Source organism: Macrobrachium rosenbergii, chromosome 13 (assembly GCF_040412425.1).
Source record: "Macrobrachium rosenbergii isolate ZJJX-2024 chromosome 13, ASM4041242v1, whole genome shotgun sequence".
Lineage (NCBI taxonomy): Eukaryota > Metazoa > Arthropoda > Malacostraca > Decapoda > Palaemonidae > Macrobrachium > Macrobrachium rosenbergii.
The window spans coordinates 18,990,702-19,016,136 of NC_089753.1; the positions used below are offsets into that span (position 1 = coordinate 18,990,702).

Here is a 25,435-nt window from a genome sequence, read left to right on the forward strand (position 1 = left end):
GGTGTTTTGACGTCACCGGAACTTATAATTTCCGGTGGCTATTTATCCAACTAAGGCCACCATGCGTTTTTTGTTACGAATTCCTCGTGATTACAAACTCGATTGAGAGCAGTCATAATGGCTTCGTAACCATGACACAATCATAACATTTACCCCCGTGTTTTGCTTTTCTAATCATGACAAGTTTGCTGTTCTAGCTAGTTTACAAACCTCTCTGTTTCTGAGCTCTGACTTTGTGGTGACGGCAACAGCCAAAACATTCTCTCTTTCTCTCTCTCTTCGTTTTCCTAAAATCTCTCTCCATCTATCAATGTCTATCAATGAAAGGTTTCTCTCTCTTTGTCCCTTTATTCAGAATTTCTAGTTATATCCATACATTGTATCAATTTATGGCATGATAGAACTGCCATCCAAGGGCTAGTTATTAAAATGGAACCTGTCCAGTCCAGCTGGAGAGCAGGAGAGTCTTTTTGCCCTGCAAACATGCAAAATCACCAGATATTGTCCTCTTCCTAGTTGTTTTCCAGGAAAACCTTTTGATACACACACCTACCTCATCAAGAATTCCATCACTGCTCAGAATGGAGCATTATTCAGATTTACATCTACCTTTAAATTTTCCTTAAAACGGCTTAGCTATAGTGAAATTTTTTTATTTATAATCTAAATTAATAACCACAACAGGAGAACTTCTGGAGAATGTAAATTATAAATGTTTCTCAAAAAGTTTTAATTTGCAGATGATTATAATCAAAATTATAAGATAGTTTAACTAGACTACATCATATATTACCTGCTCTATTGGTGCCCTTTTTCAAACAGTTGCTGTATCAAGGCTAGCCTAAAATATTACCTTTTCCTAAAGAGTACTGCAAGTTTAACGACAGAAAAGCTGGTTCTAAAGTAATTTACACTATACACATTTATACAATGAACACAATTCACACCATTCCACGGGTGACAACACCATCTGGAGGGCCTTCTAACGAGTTTAACCCATTTTCAGACATCTTTGCTTTGGTGAGTAATGCAAGACCCTGAAAAGAGAAAATTGAAAATGAAATCTTATTAATAAAAATGTTTATGAATTACAATTCATTTGCACAAATAAACCGGTAACTATTATTTCAGTGAATAGATGAACAAACCAACTAGTAATTTATCAACATTGAGGATGAAGAGAAGTTTTTGATTGATGAAAATTTGGCTGTAAAGCCAAGCACAGAGGCACTTTCAGCCATTCAGTGCTTAAGACAATGAAAAAAGGGGGTGGAGTAGTTGGAAAGCATGTTGGAATAAGGAAAGCAGGAATGGAGGTAAAGTGAAAGGCTAAAAGTGGGTGCAGCCGGGGGCCAAAAGAATGTTGCAAACAGCCTTTAGTAATGCTTACAATGCACTGACAGCATTATCCCCCAACAGAAGGATGAAGAATGGTCAAGTTGGGGTAAACATATTCACTTTACTCCCTTCAATCACTTCCAAAAATGCCTTACTGAAGTAATAATATCCCATCATGTTGTCAGTCATCTGACCATTGGTATCTGATGAATGCAAAACATCTTTTAATTCATCCTAAGTGATTGTCCAGTTTCAACCAACAGTAATTACAGGTTGGGGGAACAGTTATGAAAACAATTTATCTATTGTCAGTTTATCCAATCATTCAATTTTGAAATATATAATCATCATTAACTTATCAACTAACCCTTCTGCCCAACCCTATGAGTACTAAGGATGTTAACTCATCTCGTTGGTTAAATTATTTTTATTAATAATTAATGTTCCTCATGGTGGTAGTGGTGTCAATGCACCTCACTTGGTGCACTATAAGCATTCCTATAGTTTTAACCACTTTTTAGCATTTTACTTTACCTCCATTCCCGCTTCTTTTTCTCTATTATGCTGTCAAACCACTCCTACTCCCTGTTTTCAGTGACTTAAGCACTGAATGGCAGAAAATGCTGCAGTGCTTGGCTTTATATACAAATTCTCAGAAATTAAATCAAATCAAATCAAATCAAGCACTGCTGGGACTAGGTCCAAATCATTTGTTTCGATGTAAAGGACAATGAGACCATCATGTGATGTTCCCTGATGAGAACATGTAGAACTATGTTGCATACGACCTGAAACACTTCCCTTTGATTCATAATGTTCATTAGTGTCATTGCATGGTTTAGCGTGACTGCTTCCAGGAGTATCCAGATCTTATCCTGGAATCCTATCAGTTTGAAGAAAAGAGGCTTAAGCATTAAGTGGTTACCTAATTTACAAATCCAATGCTTTACTGTTCAAGAACTGTATCTGTCTTGTCTACATGACGAGCTCTCTACTTTTATCTAGTGGCATCAACATACTGGAGAAAGTTTGGAAATGGCTTGTAAGGGGTTCAAGACTGCAGTCACTAAAGGAGGTTCTAACATTCATGATGAAATGGAATATTCTTGATCTTGTATTCTGGGGGGGGGGGTAAATCTGGAGAGACTGCATATAGCAGAGTCCATGAAGAAACAGCTTCCAGACTGACATGAAGGAACACAGTCTATAATTCCAAGACTTTTGGAAACATTTTTCTAGAAGAGACTGACACTGTGGCACTTACTCTGAACTTGCCAATCATCTTTCTTAGAACATACTTGCCAATCATCTTTCTTAGGACATACAGAGTTGCAATTGATGGTAATATTCATTCCCAAATGGAGAAACTACTGTTGATGCCAAATTGCAGTTCCCATACTTCGAAGCAAAGATGAGCAGCATGAAGATATTGCTACAATCGGAGTGAATTTTTCCAGATGCTGAGAATCACAAGGCCCAAAACTGAGTCTGTCCCTCCAAATGCAATGGAAGGAATTTAGGAAAATAAGTCGGTAGAGTACTTGCAAGTACACGTTACGTAAGTTACTAGGTACACGTCATGTAAGATACTAGGGTCAAGAAGTCTCCCTTGAATAGTCTGTTAAAAAAAAAGTTTTAACCAACCTTCTGATACAAACTTTAACCATAACACCTAGAATATTTGGCAGATTACATTATTAGGTAACTTACCCAGACCACTACATCAAATTTTATAACTCAGGGATGCCCTGAATCATCTACAAGCAACTAAGTAAACTGTGACAGAGTGCCTACCCGAAAAGACCGAGGTTCCCAAACTGCCATGTTTTGTAGAATTTTGCGATCTAAAGCCACACCAGCGTTGTCCAGCACAGCATGCATTTGACTGAAATCTACTCCAAATTCTTGGCAGCCAGCATCGATTCTTGTTTCCCATAGCTAAAAGGAAAATTATAAAAATTAGTAAACAATGCTCTGATAGTTCAAAGTTTACAATCTCTTGTTTCATTCAAGTTACATAATTATTTAATTTTATCAAACCCTTGTTTTAGTCCACACTCAAATGATTAAAGGTGTACAAACCCTTGTTTTATTCAAGTTGCACAATTATTTCATTTTGTTTTACCCTAAATTTTTCTTGAATCATGGTTTCATTCTTTTCAAACCACTGTTTCATTTAAGTCTAACAATGGAATAAATAAAAGTTTCTCATTAGTGAATAGGAAAAAAAATTTATGGGTGTACAGGGCTATGCCACTCTTCACAGCCAAGATGTGGGCATTTAAAGAGAATATGGAGACTTTGAACAAGTGCAACAACATAATGCTAAGACTAATGGCTAGACTGCACTTGGGGGATCACAATACAAATAAGGAAGTTGCTGAAAGATGCTTTGTCCACAGACTGGAAAATAAACAGAGTTTGGGTATGTGATGAGAAGGGAAGTGGCAATATGCTGACCAGTGGGAAGGCCAAAAATAGGGTATGGATGAAGACCTATTCAAGAAAAAAATTCAGGAAGAAAAAGAGCAATAGGTAAAAGGAAAGAGAACTCATTTCATGTGTATCCCCATACAAGGAAGAGTTGACAAAAAAAAAAAAAAAATTGTGAATGTTAAGTCTTTCACTTTTGTTAAATTATTCTTTATTATTCACAAGGAAATACAAATATCCCGATGTGAGATGCAAATGGTCGTTGAAGCTTAGTAACAAAGAGATTACAGGTAACTGGTGGCAGGGGAGTGAGTGAAGGGAATCCCCCCTCTCTTACTCCTGGCAGCCCAGCACTTTTTCTTTGGCTGCTATTGGGTGTAGACATCTTATATGCTCCTCTGACTGACTTGAAGTTTTTGGGGGAGTGTAAACATTGTTATCTGACTGTACTAGGTCATCATGAGTGTTACTCACAAGTGTGTTGAACAATGACAGTATGGACAAGAGCATGTATGTGGCTACTTTATATTAACTGTTGCTGTTGACCTTCATCAACATAGTTCTTCCTGTACAGGTATGACTTGCTACTCTGATTCTCCCTGTGTGGAGTGTGCTGGCTGGTCTTCCTTGTAGTGGAAGAAATTTGTCAAGAAATGCACGAGGGGCCCAAAAGCGTTCACTGGTGTCTGGGGGAGGGGGAGGGTGAGGGGATACTCTGCCTTTGACACCACCGAATCTTTTGCATCCTCCTTGCTGGACCACCTTGTCTCCTCCACTGCTCCTTCTGCTCATTCTCCTCTGGCTTGGTACAATGAGAGTACATAAATGGAGGTGATGGCCCAGCAAGCACTCAGACATTGATGAGTCAAACACACATACAGAGCTCTTCCCAGGTGAGACCTGTCTGTGCTCATGGGTCATCAGCTCCTACCCCTGCTTCATCAGTTGCTTAAGATCAAATTTTCTTGATCTACAGAGTTGTGTGTGTAACTACATTTTCATATTTTTATCTGAGATGCTTGTAAGTCACAACAAGTCAAAGGATGAATTCTTAATCCATGGGTTTGATAACCCTTACTTTATTTATCATTGTAACATCCAACATGCTCTGAGTATGGCTGTATACATTAGGTCTTGACAACCTATTTATCTTCGGAAAAACTTGGAATGCAATTGCCATGAAGCTCTTTGTTTTCAAGATTTTCAGTAAGTTCTACAATGTTTATTTACTGTATTTACTGTTTACCGTGACCCAAATATTAACGATTCTACATATGACAGTCTCTTGGAGAGGACCAGTACGGTTCTGTCACAGGATTTAAAAGCATCAATCATTATTTGTGAAGGTTGCAATTCAAAGCACAGTGAGTGGTTTGATTCAGATTCCACAGACCAACATGGCCAGCCTGCTCTTGAGTTCCAATTTTGTCCAGCTAATTGAGGAACCTACACACATCTCTGGTAATACATTAGACCTCACATTCACAGATGTTCCAGCTATTGTCAAGTCCAAGGTCTTCAAGTGCCACTGAGATGGACATACCTGTCAGTCAGTACATTCCCAATGCCACCACTGGAAAAATGGTCTTGCTAAAATCCAGAGTCAACTAGGATTGTGTTATTGAAGCTAGTGAGGCACTTAATATTTCAGATACTATATCAGATCCTGATCCCAAGAAGTTAAATGAAAAGCTGATGGCTATTTTAGTAAGATATGTCCCCAGAAAGGTCTTCAAGATTAGGGCATATGACCAGCCATGGTTTAATGATACATGTAGATGAGTTTACCATGACAAACAGATCAAATTCAACACATGAAGATGAAATCATTCACATGAAAATTACACCTTTTTTGTTGAGTCTCACCATGCTCTGAATAGAATTCTTTAAAGGGGAAACTTGAAGGAATTAATCAGCCTCATCTGTGGCGGGCATCTTCTACCTTTAAGTTAGGTTTGTTTTCCATTCCACCACTGGTAACATGATGGAAGAATGGCTATTGGCCCTAAGAAAATGGGTGAACTGCTTCATTGAGCCTTTGAAGCTAAGCAATCAGCTGAGGATGTCCATCTCCCTGATACTTGTCATCCAGAACCTATTCTTAAAAAATTTGCATTTCTCTCTAAGGATGTTATGAAAATTCTTGATAATCTTGATAGCTGGGGGTGCAGAAGATCCAGGTAGCTTCTTCCCTTTGTTAGCAGATTCCATAGATTTCCACGTCAACATCGTACCTTGGCAGACACCTGTTCCAAAGGGAACCTTAATAAGGATTTTGAACATAAGAGTAATTCAAGCAGATTTTAGTGTTGCTTTTGATTTAGTGAATCATAAGGCACTTATTTATAAACTTCAGAATCTTGGAGTGGGTGGATATATTTTAGGTTTACTTCATAAGATTTACTTACAGGTATTGAGTTTTACATAAAAACCTTCAAATTATGGCTGTTTTGGGGCCATAGTGAGTTGCTGTTGGTGGGATCTTTAGTGAACCAAGACCTATTGTGTCTAGAGTTCCACAGGGTACTGTTCTTGGTCTGCTGTTACTTTTAGCGTAAAACAAGTGATATGATTGTTGGACTTGAAAACAAGATTGTTTAGTAAGCCGATGATGAAAACAAGGTTGTTCAGTATGCTGATGATGCAACACTTGTGGGAGTAGTAAAGTCTCCACTTATGAGAAATTAACCTGCCCTTAGTCTTAATTATAACATGGAGTAGATTAGTGAATGGAGCTGTCAGCAGGGCATGAAGCTGAACTCCAGTAAAATGAAAACACTATTGATTAGTAGATCATGAACTGATTTTCTACCCATCCTCCCATTAAAGTGGATGGGACTCTGCTGATTCAGTCTGAAGCTTTAACTGTACTTTGTGTAACTTGTGACTCACATCTTACTTTTCAGAAACCTCTCATGAGATGCTGCACAAAAGTTAGGTATTGTACATAAGTCATATATTTATAACAGTGACATAATAAATGCAACCCGTTTTAGATAATTTATCCTTCCTTTACTAGAATACTGTTCTCTTGTGTGGATGTCTGCTTCTGCCAGAGATGTATCTCTTTTAGATAGAGTTGTTTGTGATGGTAGGTTTCTGTTTCCTAACATTAGCAGCTATGACTTGGACCACAGATGGATGGTCTCTTGTTTGTCACTTTTCCAGACGTTTTAACACAGATCTTTCACATTCACAATTGCTTCAAGATCCTTTTTTCCTCCGAAGGGTGCCCTGATTTGCTGAACTCCAGCACCAATATGCAGTGAATGTGCCTTGCTGTCGAAGTTTTCAATTCCAAAGATCCTTTACTCCTCACAATGTTAGACTGTGGAACAGTCTCCCTGAGGAGGATATGCAACTGGAACCTCAAAACTTCAAGCAAAGATGCAATGCATTACTAACCTAAAGCAATCATCTTGTATTTTAATAATTTACTTACATTTTTATCACTTTATTTATTAATTTGTTAATTAATTTTTTCTTTTGTAATGACTGGTCTCTTCTTGCTGTATTTCCTATTACCTTCTGTTGCTTCTTTCAAGTGAACACCATAGTCTTTGGAAGCTTAAATTTCAACTGAATGAGCCCATGGGTTTTCCGTATGAATAAATTTGATGGTTATTTTTCAAAATAGAAGGGATTTTTGGCAGGGAATTGGCTTAAAGGCTAGGCCCTTTATGTTACTCGTTACCCACCATCTTCTTTAAAGGTGAAACTCAATGTTATTGGTTACTTACCATCTTCTTTACAGGTGAAGCTCCATATGCTACTGGTTACAATTTTCAAAGAAAATCTCCCAGTCTTCATTCAGTAAATAAAATTATTCATCTACCTTTAAAATATGCCAATACGGCTCTTTAAAACTAGAAACTTTGAAGCCATTTCTATTTTCAAGAAAATATCTAATTACTGATTCTTCCTAGTGGCAAATACTGAATAGGCTAAAAATTGGCCATTATAATTAAAAATTGGCCATTATAATAATATATAAGTGGGACCTAATGTATTTTAGTTGTTTTTCATAACTAGTGTTGTAATACTTACCTCTCTCTCTCTCTCTCTCTCTCTCTCTCTCTCTCTCTCTCTCTCTCTCTCTCTCTCTCTCTTAATACTTACACTTTTCATCTCTCTCTTTCTAAGTGTTCTTCCTCTGGTACTAAATCGCAAAGCACGATGAACATATTTGATGGCAATGCTGTAACAATTTTGCTTCCGGCCAAAGAAATGCTGAAAAAAAAAATTCCTCCATATGAGAAAAGTAAAATTTTACGAAACTTACAGATAATTAAAATTCTTTACGATTAATATCACTTACAAAGTAATGCTAGCGCTGAAAATGTAACAGAGCAACAAGAAAACTGTAAAATAAAATAAAACTAGTAATGGCCATTAAATTTTCTTACAATTTTCAAATATAAGACCAATACTTTAATTCAGAAATGCCTACATTCCACTGTCCCCATGGCCACACAAATTTCAGTAAAAAGAATTATATTAGTGACTAACAGAAATCACTGACTCATTCCATAAGAAAGTTCCTCCTCTAACTTGTGCTACTGCTATCTCTTTATCACTGTTAGGTGTAAAATTTCCTTCTGTCAAAATTATTGGAGGGAAGGGAAGAGACATTATAATGGAATGGTTTATATCTGTATAACAAAAATGGTTTCAGTTTTTCCATATTCTTGTTAATATAGAAACATGATACACTACTTAACTTCTTGAATTCCAATGATGTCAAATGACATGCAAATTTCACCTCTTTAGAATCTGATATCAAATGATGTCATCCATAAAAAATTTTAAAAATTAATCATACATATTTTGATATCAGGTAGTATTGGGGTGACTTCTGGAGGGTGTTAAGGAACAGTTTTACTCCATGTCTTCCAAAAGTAAGGGCAGTCCAAAGAGAATTCTCACTAAACCTGTTCTAAACAGAATTTTTTTTAAATTTGCCCATTTTTCCTGAAAAATTTTTTATGCACCAACTGGTGTGAATAGCAATAACTTTGCCGTTTTCCCTTTTCAAATGTAATCCAACAAAATTACGATAATTTAGCTTCAGAATGAAACCCAAACTAACATTACATAGCAAAAAATGAATTTATAGCAAGCAAAAAAAGAAAATGATCCCAAGTTACTAAGAGGTAAGCCTGAACTGTGAGTCTTTTACCATAGACAAGTTTTGGACTACCCCATGAACATCACAAGGTTAACAGCTACAAAGTACATATAAACAAGAGGTGACTGCTAGCCTGCACACTGACTGGAGTTTTCATCAAGTTTACATCTGTCTACCAAATACTAAGATTTTTTCCTCTCAATCATTACAATAGCATTCACAGAAGAGAAATAGGAGTATTAAGACCCTGAGAAAACTAAAGAGACTTGTCCCCACATAACTACTTACACTATCCAGGAAGTGTTATACCAACGAGGCACTATTCAAGTATCTATCTGGCTGCCATCTTTGCAATAAACATTCAGTACCCCGTTGAATTGCTCTTTGACTTTTAGTTTTCATCTGTTCCCTTAGTCCCCTTCCCAGCAGCATGTTGCTCTAATTTTCACTTCTCATTTAAGAACAGGTCCTTTAAGCAAGCACTACAAGTCTAGAAATGTCCCCACTGCCTCATTCTAAGCACTATGAATGTCATCCTTCAATTAATGATGGCAATTGCAACCATGGTGCCATAACAAGCACTTAATACCAGGACAAGCCCAGAAATGAAAACATGAAAGGACAACTAAGCATTCACACCAGCACAAAATAACATGAAAACATGCTTGGAAGTAATATTTCATAAAAGCAAGATAAAGATTATTTCAAGAGAAATTATAATACCCCTTTTGGAGACCAATAAAGGAGTACAGGTTCCCTTCAACTGGTCAAGCTCAGACATCTACTTTTACAACATATCTTTTGGATAAAAGTTCAATAAGGAATGTTATTGTACTCAATTAGTGTTTTCAATGTAAAGTAATTACTAATTATTCTTTTTACACTAAATACAAAATCACATAGATAAGCCTCAAGAGTTTCAAGAATGTTAACCCTTTTTCCTGTGCGGGACTGACTTCCTCAGTCATCAAAAGGTCTCATCATGGCGTGGGACTGATCTCCTCAGTCATCATTCTTTTTTTAGTTCTAGTTAGGCAGCTAGTAATAAGTAATGTGTTTCCCTTGTCATTTTAGAGAGCTTTTGTCTATATTCTAGCAACAAATGGCAATATTTGATTTCCAACTTACAGGATAATCTCAGAACAAGGCCTAGACCTTCAGTAACCATCAAAATGCCATGGGGTGGGGGGGGGGGGTTTGCTCAATGATGAAGTTTATAATATTGTAGTTATAGACAAACCTACCTTGGATAATTTCTTAACTTCAGGCTATATGAGAGATGATTATAAATCAGGAAATGACAGGGGAGGAAGCATTTTTGTAGAGCACCAGAAGTGTTAAGAAAACAACGAAAATGTGATAATATTTGCTAGTGGAGGACCACTGAATATTCAGTTCGTAAAAAATCGGTGCTCCGTAAGTTTTATTGGAGAAAGTAAATTCTCATTTTCTACAGAATCCCAAGCCTAGTTTTTTTTGTGAGTTTTTTTCCGATGAAAATTTTCACCAAAAGCAAGCGTTCAAAGTTTGTGATACAGATTTTCATAGTGAATAACAAAAATGGCGTTACTTTACTCCACACTTTGAGAGGTATCACACTGAAATGAATCACCAATGAGAGCTACTTACTTCAGTTTTTGAACAATTACCTACTTAGCATTTGCATATTTTATCACTACTATAAAAAACATTAAAATAATAGAACAGTACAGTGTAATATTATAACAGTACTGTAATGAAAATAACACAGAATCACAACACAGATATTAAAAGGGAGAAAATTAGTCAGTTGCACGATTAACAAGACGCTGCTCTCGTCACTAGTGACGAAAACAGGCTCGCAGCGAAAGGGTTAATAAACAGCTTCTTTCATAGTGTTACAAGTCTAGTTCACTGGTCTGGTTTAGCTGACTTATAATTACCTGCTTATTCGAGTGACAAAAGAAATAATTTTAACGGGAATTAGTCTACCATTAAGAATGGGAAATTTAAGACATTTTTAAAATCAATTTTGACTTTATAGGAACAGATCTCATATATTTCAGCCACATAATTTTCAAGCACCTTTTATTAAAATATATTTCTTAATTATTTATTCACAGGTAATACTGTCATCATATTCAAGCAACACTTATGACATGGGATAAAAAACAAACACCCCTTTCAGATTTAACTTCTTATGACAAAATTGACCCCAAAAAATACTCACTGCAGACAAAGACAGGATCCTCCTCCTCTTCCAAAATCTGTCGGGTCCTCTTGCCCGGGCAAACAAAGTCGGGGAGACAATAACCATTTTGTTTAGGTGACTATCACTTTAAAACCTCCTGCAAGAGAGTGGATACAATATTAAAACTCTATACCATTAGAAATATGATATACCTGAAAAATAAAATTATTGTACACAAACAGAAACAAATGGTTTAATATGCTCTTATCCTACCTGTTTTTATAGTCACAGCATTGTTTAAAATATAAAAACTAATCGATTTTGGTACAGTACCAGCATATGTTTATTATGCAATTACTTTGATTCACAGTTGACAAATGGCTACTTAAGATTGTACTGAACTGGCTTGTTAACTATATATATTGCTCAATGTTACATAATGGTGTTGGCTTTTAAGAACTCTACAAAATGCCCAAATATGTTTACGGTAGGTTAAGGTAGGTTGGAGCTGCTCAGGTCAAGTAGGACACTATGTCATGGGTTAGGTTAAGAAATAACCTTTGAATTACCACTGTCCCACTCTCTGGGAAGTGTTTTTTGACAAGCCTCTGTATTTCCTCAAAGCTTGTTTTGTTTTTGTACCTATCTCCCTATTATTATTGGTGCTATATGCACTTTTTTTTTTATTCACATATAGCCTCCTTTCCACGGGACAAGTATTCCATACAGTGGCTGCAGGCTGTGTGCCTACTGCTTCTCTTGAGCTCTGAGAGTAGCCTGGCAAAACTGACAACTACTAACTTGCCCCTCTAGTTCAGTAACTACCTGTTAACATGCAAAACAGGCACCTTGTTCAGTAAAGGTCCCTTGGGGGGAGGCATAAAAACACAAATAACAGACTGTAAATATCAAGAACATAAACAAAAGATGTAAACGTAATCAGCAGCATAAACACATGGCACTTATAATTCCAATCAGTGACTGGTGGGAAACAAGGCACGGTACCAGTCTTCAATTTTACTGCAGACTAAATAAACTTGCACGACAACAGTTAACACAGTCTAGAGACCAAATAATATCAGTACTGGTGAGAGAAAAAAAGGGGAGGGTAAAAGTGCAGACTACTACCATAGCCTAGCTGGGTTCCCACCACCTGCTGACAGAGATAGTTACAGTCTTGTTTATATACTGTTTTTTGGCCATGTTTTTTATATTTACCATCTTTTGTTTATGTTGGGGCGAGTGTAGGATGACGGGAACAGGTTCTGTAGTTGTAAACAAACCTAACCTTTCCTAGAATTCCAGGTCCTGACCTATCTAAACCTTACCTACCCAACCTCACTTAGGCTAGGGCGCCATGCCCCTGACCCAGCCACTCCCCTGGACCCCCCCAAGTAAACACTTTTACCCGGTAATTCCTAAGCCCTGTCCAAAGTTTTGTTTTTATTTTACATTCATCCCCAAAGGGGTTTTATTACTAAGCCTACGGCATCCCATTTTACAGGGAAACTAGTAGTCGCCGAACTAGAGGACCGGGGTGGGACTATGCAATTTTACCAAAAATAGACTTATAAGCTTTTTTGTCGCTTGAGTGCACATCGGCATTGTGCAATTAACCTTAGGATACATACGAAGGACTAAGGCATGCGTGGCTTGCTCTCGAAATGCGGCCCTTATTTAGTTAAGTGTTATTCCATTACTAGGGCATTATTTGCATATAAAATATACTTACGTTGAGAAACTTACAAATAGTTCCTTACGAGATAAGTTGAAACTGTAAGTCTAAATTACTATTATACAAAATTTACAATACACTGCCGTGATAGTACGTTTACGGAAATAGTAGTAGTGTTAGAGATATGTCTCTGAAACGGCTCCGTTACTCGTTCTAATTTTGCCTTGGATTGTATGTCCTTTATCAATTCTGTCCAGTTTTTAGTTTCATCTTGAAACAAATCTGTGAATAGTAAGATGTTAGTTATTTGTCGCACTTCTTGTTCCTTATATGGCTGCTGCACGAATCTAAATCTGTTTCTGATACCGCTGTATGCTGGGCAATAACGTAAGAAATGCTCTAGGTTTTCAATTACTTTTCCACAATAAACATTGAGTATCTTCTCCCTTTGATCTTTTCCTGCCATTTAGCTCTAGCGTTTTCTGTCTAGTCCTTTTAGTCGGCATAGGTTTCTTTGTGTTGGGTGACTTCTGCTGAGACTTTGACTTCAGCCGACCGCGTCAGATAGGCATGCAGCCTTTGCAACAGCACTTGCTGTGCTTTCCTTACATTTTTGTTTCTGTGTTCTTTTATTTTAATTTCCATTTTCCCAAGTATAGTGCAAACAGTCTTCCTTTTCCCTGAACCATTATCCACTAAATAGATATCTCCAGATTATTTCTTTTTCATCTTTATCGAATGGTTGCTGTTTCAAGAAGTGAGAGGAATGGAAACTTAAAAATAATAACAAAAAACATACATGAAAAGGAAGAAAAAGTTATCCAAGAGAACTATAAACTGTGACTGACAAATAAATGGCATTTCAGATAGAACAAATGCAAATGAGAATCGAAAGGAGGGCCTTTAAACATAAACAGAGATGATGCTGATGACTGATTCTCCTTCTGTCCTCATTCCATTTCCTACTTATCGTTTTCTTTAGTTACCCTTGCATAGCATAAACAGCGCTGGTCTATTGTCAAAATAATTATCATCTCTTCTCTCAGTTCTTTTATTCTTTGTTTTTATATTTCCAGAGTTGGGAATGCATCAACGCCTGTTGAACCAATTCTCCTTTGCTGAAGTGAAATGATGCTGAATGCAAACGAAAGAAATAGGTGAAAGCTAATGGGATGAAATTTTAGTATGGTATCTGTGGCATAAGAAGTTAGATGATGAGGAATATGGCGATACCTAGAGGTCTCAAAAGACCAGAGAAGGTGAATAATGAATCAGAGTGCCTTAAGATGATATGATCATACATAAATTATAAAAGACGTTAGTAAATAATTTGAAAAGTGTCTGGAGAGAGGAAGAGAAAGGGGCGCCTAGAAAGGGTAGGAGATGGTGTGAGAATGTGTGCAAGATAGGGGTGAACAGTGGTGTTTATACAGGGTGTGTCCAACATACTGCAGATGAGCCCTCTGTTAAGAAGTACGAAGTAGTTAATACAGAAACTTTCTGCACTTGGAGCTCATCCACAATTCAGTATAGCCTACAAAGTATGAATATGACAGTAATCATTGTGTTGTTCTCTGAATCAACCCTTGTTTTGGGAGAAATAGGTTTTCCCACACACATATTTTTAATGAAATTTTTGTACTTTTAAATATTAAGCCACAAATTAACCATTATTAATAGATAATAATAATTCCTTATACTTTGAAACTAAATTACAATTCAAAGGGAGCTCATTAAATGTGATAAATGCATCTACCATGACCAGGATTCAAACCTATCCAATTTCGTGGTGGTACTATATAGACTGACCGACGACGCGACGATTCTCAGTCTGTAAGTCTCCTGTTCCTCTGGTAACGCCACAAAAAGGCATCGGTTCAGATCCTAGTAATGGAATGGGCAGTTATCTCAGTAATTAATAACTATTAGTGTTGGCAGTTATTTCCAAAGTATAGGACTGGGGATCTGGATATAAATGGTTAATATATATATATATATATATATATATATATATATATATATATATATATATATATATATATATATATATATATATATATATATAAAGAGAGGGGAGAGAGGTGTGTGCAACTGTAAAACTTTACTTTTGGGTGGTTTTGCAAAGTCATTTATTCCGTCTTTGATATACTTGTAACACACTTTCTTAAATAGATTCAATTCTGGGATTTTTTACTTAAAATTTTGTCAGTTCCTATTTATGGAGAGAAAAATCTAACACTTGAATTCTTCATGGCAAAATGATATCGGGTACAAGTAACCAACTGACGACGTTGATTTCCCTCTAGGATGTGTAGAAATGGCGCATATTATTTTTAAGTAAAATGATATTAAGATAATGACGAATTATCCTAAAACTGAGATATATTCCATGAAACTAATTAACAGGCTCATGTCAGAATAATATTAAAACAATTAAGTCTCATTTGATTCATTTAAGCTTGTCGTTGTCGGTGATTTGTGTAGTATGTCTGTCTTTGATTGCCAAGTGTGACAAGAGAGCCGTCAAGTTTCTAAAGATTGTGATAGTAACATTCCATCTTGAAGTGAAGATAAGAATGGTAATAGTATGGTGAAGCCAGCGCACAACACGGAAAAGAACATTTTCAAATATCGCCCTAAAGGTAATTGAAAATAGGTCGGCCTACATCGTAGTTGGACATCTGTACATCCATGTAAGGTAGGGCTCGGTTGAGTGTTCGTATTTTTCTGTATGCTTCTTCCATCGTTCTGGTTTTTATCGTAAAAAACGAGTTTTTAGCCAGATTTTAGTAAATATAGAGTGAGAAATAATGCAATAGGTCAGGGTATTTTTTATAAGTTGCCAATACACGATATGAAATTGTAACCTACGTTTTTTGAGAAGAGCTCGTCATTCTCGTTGTATTGAACCCCATAAACACTATGCGCAAATGATAAATAAAAAAATTAATCAATTACAACTTATAAGGTAAGACCATACTAGCTCCTTCCAAAGATAATACGTATTGGTAATTTTTCGGAAGACTCCAGCAAGCCATTTCGGAAGGTTCCAGCTAGCCACTAAAAGAACCTAGGAGTACCAACCTAAAGTACGTAGGGGTGTTTACTGGTCACAATTTTGCCTTAATACCTCTGAAGGGGGTTGGGGTGCCGGTATTGTTTTACCTTATAAGTCGCAATTTGATTAATTAATTTTCTCTGTTATTAAGTATTTGCGAAGGTCATGTATTGAGATGAAAGTTTTTGTTTTGATGTGTTTTACCCAAGAAATATGTAAATTATAATGTGGGAGGTGGCTGGAGTCTTCCGGAAAATAACCGCAAAATTGTAACCAGTAAACACGCCTAGGTTACGTTAGCCTTGATTGGTATTTTTAGGTTCTTTTAGTGCCCTATCATTTCCGGCCTAGCCATTTTTGCACGGAAAACCCAAAACGGTTTTGGTAACCATGATTTTTCATGCTAAAACGGCTGGCTGAAGTCTTAGGCTATTGGCAACTCAGTACTGGCTTTGCATTTTAAAAGTGTAGGCAACATAGTTAGGCCTATAGCATAGCCTATGGAGCCTCTGTAGCCTAGGACGTATAGCCTATTATATTCAGGCCAGGGTGTAGGGTTTGGTCATAATGCAATTGCTTGCAGTGATATTCAGTTGACTATGAATAGGAGGGTAGGGCAATGGGAAGGCGGTTAACGGGTTGACGAGTCAAATGACTCCTTTTAGGCGCAGTTGGATTACACTACTGTAGGTTGGGGTGTGATTTTTCCCTTTAACAAAGAAAAGTAGTTAATCAAATTACGACTTATAAGGTAAGACGGTACAGGCCCCCCACCCCCCTCCAAAGCTAACACATCAAAATTGTAACCAGTAATCACCCCTTGTGTAGTCCCTTTTCAGTATCTAACCCTGTGACTATTTACAATTGCAAAATTTACCGGTACAACATTTTTCGTTGAGATACAGTCTGATCTTACTGCTATAGTTGTCTAGTTGCAGATTTTCCTCACATGCTGGTACTTGCAAGAATTTCCATTCGTGAACTTTCCTGCCTTGTAAAACCTGCGAGTTGTTTTTGTTTTCTTGTCTATGTATGACTCTTGGCTCTTCCTTCCTGATTTAAGCTGGTGTTTTAACCACCACCTTGTTCTTCGGTTGGTCTTTGCTTAATGACTAAGTTATTTGGTATATCCTTCTCTCCAGGGTTAGGGGCATTAGTGGTTGGTCCCAGTTCTACTTTATTGGATCTTTCCATAATTACTTTCAGTATTTTGACTTGAGGATTTTGATTTGTGATGCTTCCTTGTGATTTTGTTTTATTCCATCTACCACCTACCACAATATTTTGTAGGCTCTTGATGATCCTGGATTTTTTTCATTCTGGTTTTTCATAGCATTTTCATTCTCTCTCCTTACTTGTTGCAAGTTTTTTTCCTATGTCCTCTTTTACATTCTAAACATGCACTTAGCTTTTTGTTTTAATTATTACCACTGCTCTTTACTCCTCCTACTTTCTCATTTACCTTCTCAGGCATCTACTGCAAAACCAATATAACCCTTCACCTTTTCTGTCACTGTTATTGAGTTCAAATGATTCTTCATTTGGGTCTTGTTTAGGCCAGTGTTTGCATTCGGGCAGTGAATACGATGCCACTTTCTACATTTGTCACACTTAGCACTGTTGTCCTCTGGACATGGCATTGTTCACAAGGGCAAATCTCGGTAATTTTTCGGAAGACTCCAGCCAGCCGTTTTTGCATGGAAAACCAAATTTTCTGGTAGTTTTTTTGTTGTTTAGTTGTGCTCTGATGATGATATCTCGCGCAAATGTATAGTTTGCCCTTACTCTATGTGTATGCAAAAGGAATGGGTAGTCTCAGTACGCCTTGGCAAAACGTGGCGCTTCGCGCCTTATTTGCATTTTTTAAAGATTGTCGCAGGCACGTATATATGGCAAGCAGTAATATTGTGCTGCGCATGCCCGCCACGGGTCACAGGACATTAGCAATTAGTCAATGCATTAAAAAATGACACTTCTAAACTAGATTTTGTTTCCTTACCTTACTACTCTGAGTCTGATGTTTCAGCAACACCACCAGGGTGAACGAGAACACAATCCTTGCTACACTTGGGACACTTCACCTTCTTTGGAAGAACGCCGTGATCTGTGAAAAATTGTAGAGATTCGTAATTTTTCTTAAAAACCGGCTAATAGCCTCATATTCAGTTACAGCACAACCGTCACAATTGGAAGCCATGACTACACTAACTTGGTTTTCAGTCTGAACTGCTTTTTCCAACGACATCCTTGGAAACACGAAAGAAAAGTACTGTATAAAAAATATCTGAATTCTGATTGGACGATTCAAAATTCAACTCCAGTAGGTCAGCACAGATAAGGAACAACTGAGGGAACGCATGTTCAAAACGGGTTGTCGTTGTAAAACACACCAACTGAAGTCCAGCAAAAAGCAGGTGCCAATAGTAATGCTTTTACTACAGGTACTGTATTCTAATTGAAGAATCTTGTTTAGTGGGTGGAGTCATTGCGCATGTAGGCGAAAATTGTCACAATCCAACTGCATTTATCAGGAGTGAAAACAAACATACGAACGTAACAAGAGCTACCCATCTTAACAGTGAAAACATAAACAATGGACTTAAAAAAAACTCGCAGCTTATGTAAGTTTAGTATTTTTTTTCTCTGTTATTAATCATTTGCGAAGATAATGCATTGAGAAGAAGTTTGTAGTTTTTATGTCTTTTATTCAAGAAAAATGTAAATTTTAATGTAGAAGGTGGCTGGAGTCTAACGAAAAATAACCCAAATCTCATCAAAACCTGATGTGTTCTTTTTGAGTGGAAGTAGCAACAACTCATCATTGGCAAGCCCTTCGTCTTTGTTTACTTATTGGCTAATGTGATCTGAGTGGTCTGGGTTTACTAGTCTTTTTCCATCTTCCCTGAGACCTATCTTTGAGTCTTCTATTACAGGCCTTTATGTCAATATGTTACTGTTGACTAGACTTTTATTTATATCCTCTCTTTTGTCTTTATTGAAGGTTTGAGCAGTCTGCCTTTAGAAGTAGTTCTAACATTAATTTTTGTTACAGTTTGTTTACCACTGTCCACTAAGTCTTTGTTTCTATGACCACATGGGGGTCCACAAAATTTTCCAGGTGATTGACTGTTGTGTGTTTGTAACCTGAAAATCTCATAGACTTGTATGTTGACCACTTATCACTCGCAGTGCTGCCAGCCTTGATATACTTTTCAATTAAAGGTATTTACAAGGTGGATTCATCTCATGTACCAGCTAATGGCTCTTCAATGGACACTAAACAGTTTTTTGGATTCCCTCTAGATCCCCCAAATACCTAGGTATCAGTTAGTGGCATTCCTCTGTCAAATTTCCTTTTACCAAGATGTGATGTCATTTTCCATTAGTATAACACTATGCCCACTACTGTAGAGGTTCTTGATTGGCAAAAGTGTGATTGTTCACCTTGGAACAAAAGTTGCTCCCATCAACACTGGTATTTTTATGACATTCCAGGACACTTGAAAACCGTATGCTGGTCCCAGAGTTACCAGTGACTGACAAACAGAATTAATTTCCATGCCAGAGGGTATGAATATTCTAGGAAGGTACCTTTAAAACCACTGACAGTAACACTAATGTTGTTTTTTTCTCTCGTTGGCAATTTTAACAGTACAGTAGTATTGCAGTACCCTAAGTGCCTTTCTTTGCAATATGCAATATGTTAAGGAGGAATTGCATATGACACTGCACAGAATTTGTTAACACACAATATTCCTGCAGGAAAGTAATTACCTCTCCCTGCAGAGCATAAAATTGTGCAACTGAAGCCAGGTTTTTCAAGTAGCACCTGAATTCTGAAATCCCACTCATAATAAAAGAATCAGCCTTCACTTTCTGGTATACAATAATAACTAAAGAAAATACGCTACCCATCCTTTGGCCACAGTACATTGGGACAAATTAATTCTGATGAGGAGCTTCAACCATATGACCATTTAAACAAATAAATATCGTAGAAAAGTTGAGGTAGGTGACAACATATGTTGGTAAATATGTCAGTAACAGTAAATTTGCAGTAGATATGAGTATGATTTTCATATTAAGCATAAAAACCCAAATACAGGCATTGAGTCGTGGTATTGAAATAAAATACCAATTGTTGCATTTGAAGACTTTGTGATATTTCATAATTTTTGATGGTATATTGTGATGCTGGTTTGGTTCTAAAATTCATGTTGGTGGCAGCATAGTCAGATTTCCACAACACTGATTTCCACAGCTAAGTTACCCCACTGCCCTCCACCTCTTGCAACCAAGTGGGTTCCTGGCTCTCAGTAAAATGTGACCGTGGCTCGTTTATATTGTTTTAATTCCACTATCACCCCGTAGGGGGCTAATGCCATCAGTGCACCTCATGTGTTTCACTGTAGGCAGTACTTAAGGGTCTTTGCATCGTCCCTTCGGCCCCTGGCGACAACCTCTTTCATTCCTTTTACTGTACCTCCGTTCATATTTCATTTCTTTCATCTGACTTTCCACCACCTCAAACAATTGTTTCATAGTGGAACTGCGAGGTTTTCCTCCTGTTACACCTTTCAAACCTGCTTACTGTCAATTTCTCCTTCAACGCTGAATGACCTCATCGGTCCCAGCACTTGGCCTTTGGCCTAAATTTCATATTCTATTCTGTTCTATTCTAATTCGACTGTTAACTGTCAAATTTTGCTTCATTTTTAAAATTAGAACACTTCGAGATGTTGCTGCAAATAATTTCTGTAGTGCTTAATTTTATCCATTATAATAAAAATGAGAAGGGCTAATTAGCAACTCTGCTCAGGTTGTGGAAATTTTTGTCCATGAGATGAGGCCGCCACTTCCATACCAAATCATGTACTGTAGTGCTTAGAAATTTGCCAGTTGAAATGAATACTGTACCTGTATTTCCATTTTTGTCAACTCTGGTGGGTGGATATTAATATTTTAATATTTTGTCAACTTTGGTGGGTGGTTTTGTTGGTGTAGTGATTACTCTCTCTCTCTCTCTCTCTATATGGAACTTGGAACTCTCTACCTTCTCTTTTCTTCTCGTAATGGAACTCTTTACCATCATCAGTTTCTCCATCAGGTTTAGCAGTTTCAGTGAGATAGTCTTTCATGGTGAACCTTCAGCTGATAATGAGGACTTATCATTTTGTTTTATAATTTAAATATATACTTAATTTAAGATGGTTTTAAATAATTAACTCTCTTTGTATAGGTTTTACTTTTGTGCCAGCAGTATTTCAACAGATTGAAAACAAAAAATGAGAACATTGGTTTTCTGTGACCATCCATTTTCTTTCCATCTATTCCCCTCCCACAAGGGGGATGATAGGCACAAACACCTGTAACCAGTCAGTCAACTTCTGTCCACTTTGAATGTGGGGAGGTAGGGAGGGTAATTGATGTAATAGAAATAAAATGAATCTTAAATTACGCATTTATATTTTTTAAATGAACCTTACATCTCTATTATGTAGCTGATTCCAATGTTAGAAAAAGGCAGTGGGCAAAGTGAAAATTGGCTGGCCCTTTAAAGGCTACTCAGTATCAAGTAATTATGTATAGGTAAGTGTCTGCTTATCTAGTGAATTAAATTCACCAGCTATTATTGCAGCCTTGGGAGGATTGTCACTCAGGGACAAGAACCTCATCATGGAGATAGGCCTTGGAGATACCCAAGGGCTCTTTGGAGGGTGTCCTTTTCAGCAGAAAGAGGGGTTGGGTTTCTACTCAGTACAAAGTAATTATGTATAAGTAATTGTCTGCTTATCTAGTGAGTTCAGTCCACTGGCTATTACTGTATTGCCGTTTTGGGAGGATTGTCACTTAAGGTACAAGAACTTTGTAATGAACATAGCTGAGGTCTCTTTTGGAGGGTCTCCCCTTCAGCAGGAGGAGGAGGGGTAGGGTTACTATGCCAGAACCTAGCAGAGCCAGCAGTGGGTAAGTAACAGGTATCTACAGACATGAAGGTATGCTTCCTGTATAGTACTCAGTCAGAAGTACCTCAAGCTTCTCAAAAAACATAACTGGAGCTAAAAACAGTAGAAAGAAAAGCTACTAATTGATTCAGATCATAATATTCCCTGCACAAACAGAATTACACCACCACTGGGCAGCCTCAACAACTTTCTCTAGAATAAGTTCCTTAAAAAATTTAAGGCTGTAGCTACTGCTCGAATGCCATGTGGCTTTGCTTTCAAGGTAGGTAAGAAGTCAGGATCCAATTTTGCATGAGTGTCCTTCTAAAGACCTAATGAAAAAGGACATCGCAATTTTACTCATTGGAAGGTCTGTCTCTTGGATACTACAAAACAGATTCTTTACATTAGCTTTGATGTCTTTAGTGCATTCAGATAATTCCTTAAAGCCCTTAAAGGACACAAAAGGGAATCCAGCTCATTTGGTACTAGAGATTCTAAGCTGGGTAGAGAAACTGTTCTAGGTGACGGATTAGCCTTAAAATCATTCTTAGCCCTAAATAAAGGCAGAAAGGAAAGAATTGCTGTGTCCTTACCAAATTCTACCCTGAAAGATAATGCTTGAAGCTTACCCACTCTCTTAGCTGTAGCCAAAGCTTCCAAGAAGACAGATTTCATAGAAAGTTCTCTTAATGGAGCCTGTTACAAAGGTTCAAAAGGTGGCAACAAGAGAAACCTAAGAGCCACATCTAGGTTCCAAGATAAAGAGGGTACCAGACACCTTGGAACCTCCTGCTGAAAACTTCGGATGACATTTTTGATATCTTTGTCCTCAGACAAATGTAGGACTACATGTCTAAGAACTGAAGCCAACATGGCCCTATAGCTTTTACTGGCTGCTACTGAGAATTTTTTTTCTCATGATAAACAACAGGAACTTTATATTATTGTTCATAGAGGTACAGGCCCTTGAAACCCCCTTAATGTGGCACCAGGACCTATACGTGACTATTGATATTGGTGATTCAATTTGTAGGTTCTCTTCTGGTACTGATATTGGCCTTCCTATGAGCTCTTGAGAAACCTTAAGCTCACAGGAGATGATGGACAGTCTCCCATTGGTCACTTGTAGCATGTGGAGGTTGTGATGGTACCTTTCCTTCCTTGGCTTCTTCAGGAGATTCTTCCTGACAGGGCAGGTCTATGAAATACTGAAGTAAGTCTAGAAACCAGACCTTCCTTGGCCACCATGGGGTAATCAACATCATGCAACAACTTACAGAAGGTTTTGTGGGAAATCATAACAGTCCAGACCTGACCAGTCTAACAGCATGACATCCATCACCCATGCCAGAGGATCTTGAACAGGTGAAGAAAACATAGGCGACAATGATTCTTGGTTGCAAATACTACTATGAAGGGGGACCCCTCAGCTTCCGCAACCTGCAGCACACCTCAGGATGTTTGGCCCACTCTGTCACTCATACTTGATCCTTGGGCCTGAGTACATCTGCTAAAACGTTTATTCTCCCAGGAACAAACTCCAGCAGTAAGGTGATTTTCCTGTTGTCCAACCATAAAAGGATCTGCCTTGTCAACTGAAAAAGAGACTTGGACTTTGTCCTCTCTTGGTGCTTCAGACACACCAGTGATGTAGTGTTGTCTGAAAATACTGCCATCGTTCGAGTGCATACCAGTGTAAGAACCCGTCACCCCGACGCCGTCTCTTCCAAACACGTGTGTGTTCGTGTGTTGGTCAATCGTCATCCATTGGGGTGGACAAGGCAAAACGAGCATCTCGTTTTCTTTCTCTGACGGAACACTACTTCAACCATACAATATTTCCGTCTGTTTCTCCCTTACCATTATTGTCTTGATTTATGTACAATCACCACTACTTGCAATGCCATGCAAGCATTCTAATTATGTACTTATAATGTTCCACCGAATCTTCTCTATCAAACTGTATGTATGTTTCTGTTTGTGAAGACGCCAAACGTCTTGCCATTTCACATATATTATGCTACTGCATTTTATTCATTAATCTGTCGCGAATCTCGTGCAATTGGCCATATGTAGAATTTCCTGGCCTTTCAGTTGATGTATGTTTTAACACCGAATGTTCATTATGTGTCTCAATATCGCCATCTGTTTGTCTGCCAACAAACACAGATGTCTGAATCTTTTACCTCTGTTTCACCTGTCTGTGTGTAGATGCTACTTTACCGCTCGCACATGTCAGTAACATCGCAGATTCTGTACATTTAGAGGCAGTAAGGAACTACCAATAAACCAGTTAACACCCAGCCAGTATGTCACTCAATCTCCTGTCCTTACACCAGATCCTCCAACAGTTACAAAAAGATTGATATGAAGCTGCTGCTCCTCTTGAGTCCACAGACCTAACAACTGCTTATGCCTGCAACTACAGCCCATCCTTTGTCTGAGGCATCTGTACATATACAACAACAGGTCTGGGCTCTTGAGAGCCAGCAATACTGCTTGCCGAAGACAAGGTTTGTCTTTCCACCACTGAAATGTTTCTTCCAGATCGCTGGAAACTAAAACAAGATGAGAACAGGAAGACCTTCAAATCTTAGTGCTGACTCAGAAAACTTAAGGCCTCATCCTTAACCTTGCCCCTGGTACAAGTTTCTCCAACGAAGATATGTCTGTAACAGGGACAGTCGCTCTTTGCAGGCACAGGCCCGAAGCTTAGAAATTCTTTGAGTGTTGACAGTTGACACGCTTCATCATAGGAAAAACTTTGAAAACGACCATGTTGATCTCCATCCTGAGATAAGTAATTTGTGAAGGAGAAAGAGCTGACTTGGAGAAATTTATAAATATCCCCAACAATTGAGCTAGACTGGGAATCATTTCTCTTGCCCTCAGTATGCACTCCTATGTGGGAGCCAAAATCAGCCAATCGTTTAAATATAAGATCATTTTGATGCCCACCAAATGGGCCTTCCTTTCTTGAACTGGAAAACTTCCCAAATACAAATCTCAGGTACTTCCTGCATGCCAGTTGATGGGAATGTGAAAATATGTATCTTGCATATTTGTAGATATCATCCAGCCCACTACAGTAGTTCTGAGCTTGCTGACTCCATGGAGAACTTTGTCAGCCTTACAAAGGCATTTAATTGGTAAACATCCAGAACAGGTATCTTAACTCTCGGTGGCTGTGGATACTAGAAAGAGGTGATTGTGGAAGCCCAGGCATGGCTCTACAACTTCTGTTGCCTCTTCCATTAGAAGTTTCAAGATCTCCGAACTGATGGATTTTGCGCTTCTGATTGTGGAGGTACAAAGAGAAAGTCATTAGGGAAACTGACAGCAGAGGGGGACTTACAAATGGAATCAAGTAACCCTCCCTTTGCGCCTCCACAACTCTGGGATCCACACCTAGGTCCTTCCACACTTCCCAAAAATGGGAAAGCCTCTCTCCTACTGGCAGTTGAGGGCAGGAAACTTCATTTCAGCAACTTAACAGGTCCCTTAAGGGATCCTGTGACTTATGACCCCTATATATTTATTTTTTAAAAATTTAATCTTAATTAAATCATTTCAGTTTGTTGATTATTATACATTAAAATTGCTGAAAAATAGTTTTTTAGCTGATGTTATAAAAACTTGAACTTTGTATAAAATAAAAATATGAAAAAATTTGGAAAATTATAAG

General features: G+C 37.8%; 2 protein-coding genes across 4 annotated transcripts in view; one reads left to right on the plus strand and one right to left on the minus strand.

The window, feature by feature from the left end:
* Positions 1 to 713: 713 nt before the first annotated feature.
* Positions 714 to 12,965, minus strand: mRpL20 (mitochondrial ribosomal protein L20). 2 transcript variants are annotated; one of them, XM_067114370.1, is made up of 5 exons: positions 12,816 to 12,965; positions 11,109 to 11,226; positions 7,891 to 8,001; positions 3,133 to 3,276; positions 714 to 1,037 (listed from the first exon to the last, which is right to left on the minus strand). In XM_067114370.1, exons 2-5 carry the CDS (start codon positions 11,193 to 11,195, stop codon positions 942 to 944), a joined length of 438 nt encoding a protein of 145 aa, XP_066970471.1. In that variant the 5' UTR covers positions 11,196 to 11,226; positions 12,816 to 12,965; the 3' UTR covers positions 714 to 941. The 2 variants fall into 2 exon arrangements, with proteins under 2 accessions (XP_066970471.1, XP_066970470.1); XM_067114369.1 differs by having other exon boundaries at positions 12,802 to 12,956.
* A 2,230-nt stretch (positions 12,966 to 15,195) lies between these two features.
* Positions 15,196 to 25,435, plus strand: part of LOC136844949 (uncharacterized) — a 351,479-nt gene continuing 341,239 nt past the window's right edge. The window contains exon 1 of one of the 2 annotated variants that reach the window (XM_067114372.1): positions 15,196 to 15,442. The gene's annotated coding sequence lies outside the window, so the exon portion shown is untranslated. The remainder of the gene's footprint in view (positions 15,443 to 25,435) is intronic. The other variant, XM_067114374.1, reaches the window with a different exon arrangement.

What these genes read in the sequence shown, in the direction of transcription:
- mRpL20 (XM_067114370.1), bottom strand. Translation starts at nt 11,195, where the DNA reads ATGGTTATTGTCTCCCCGACTTTGTTTGCCCGGGCAAGAGGACCCGAC. An exon ending in GAAAGAGAGAGATGAAAAGT is followed by an intron (nt 3,277 to 7,890) that starts GTAAGTATTAAG and finishes TTTTCCTTTTAG; the next exon opens with CTATGGGAAACAAGAATCGA. An exon ending in GGGAACCTCGGTCTTTTCGG is followed by an intron (nt 1,038 to 3,132) that starts GTAGGCACTCTG and finishes TTCTCTTTTCAG; the next exon opens with GGTCTTGCATTACTCACCAA.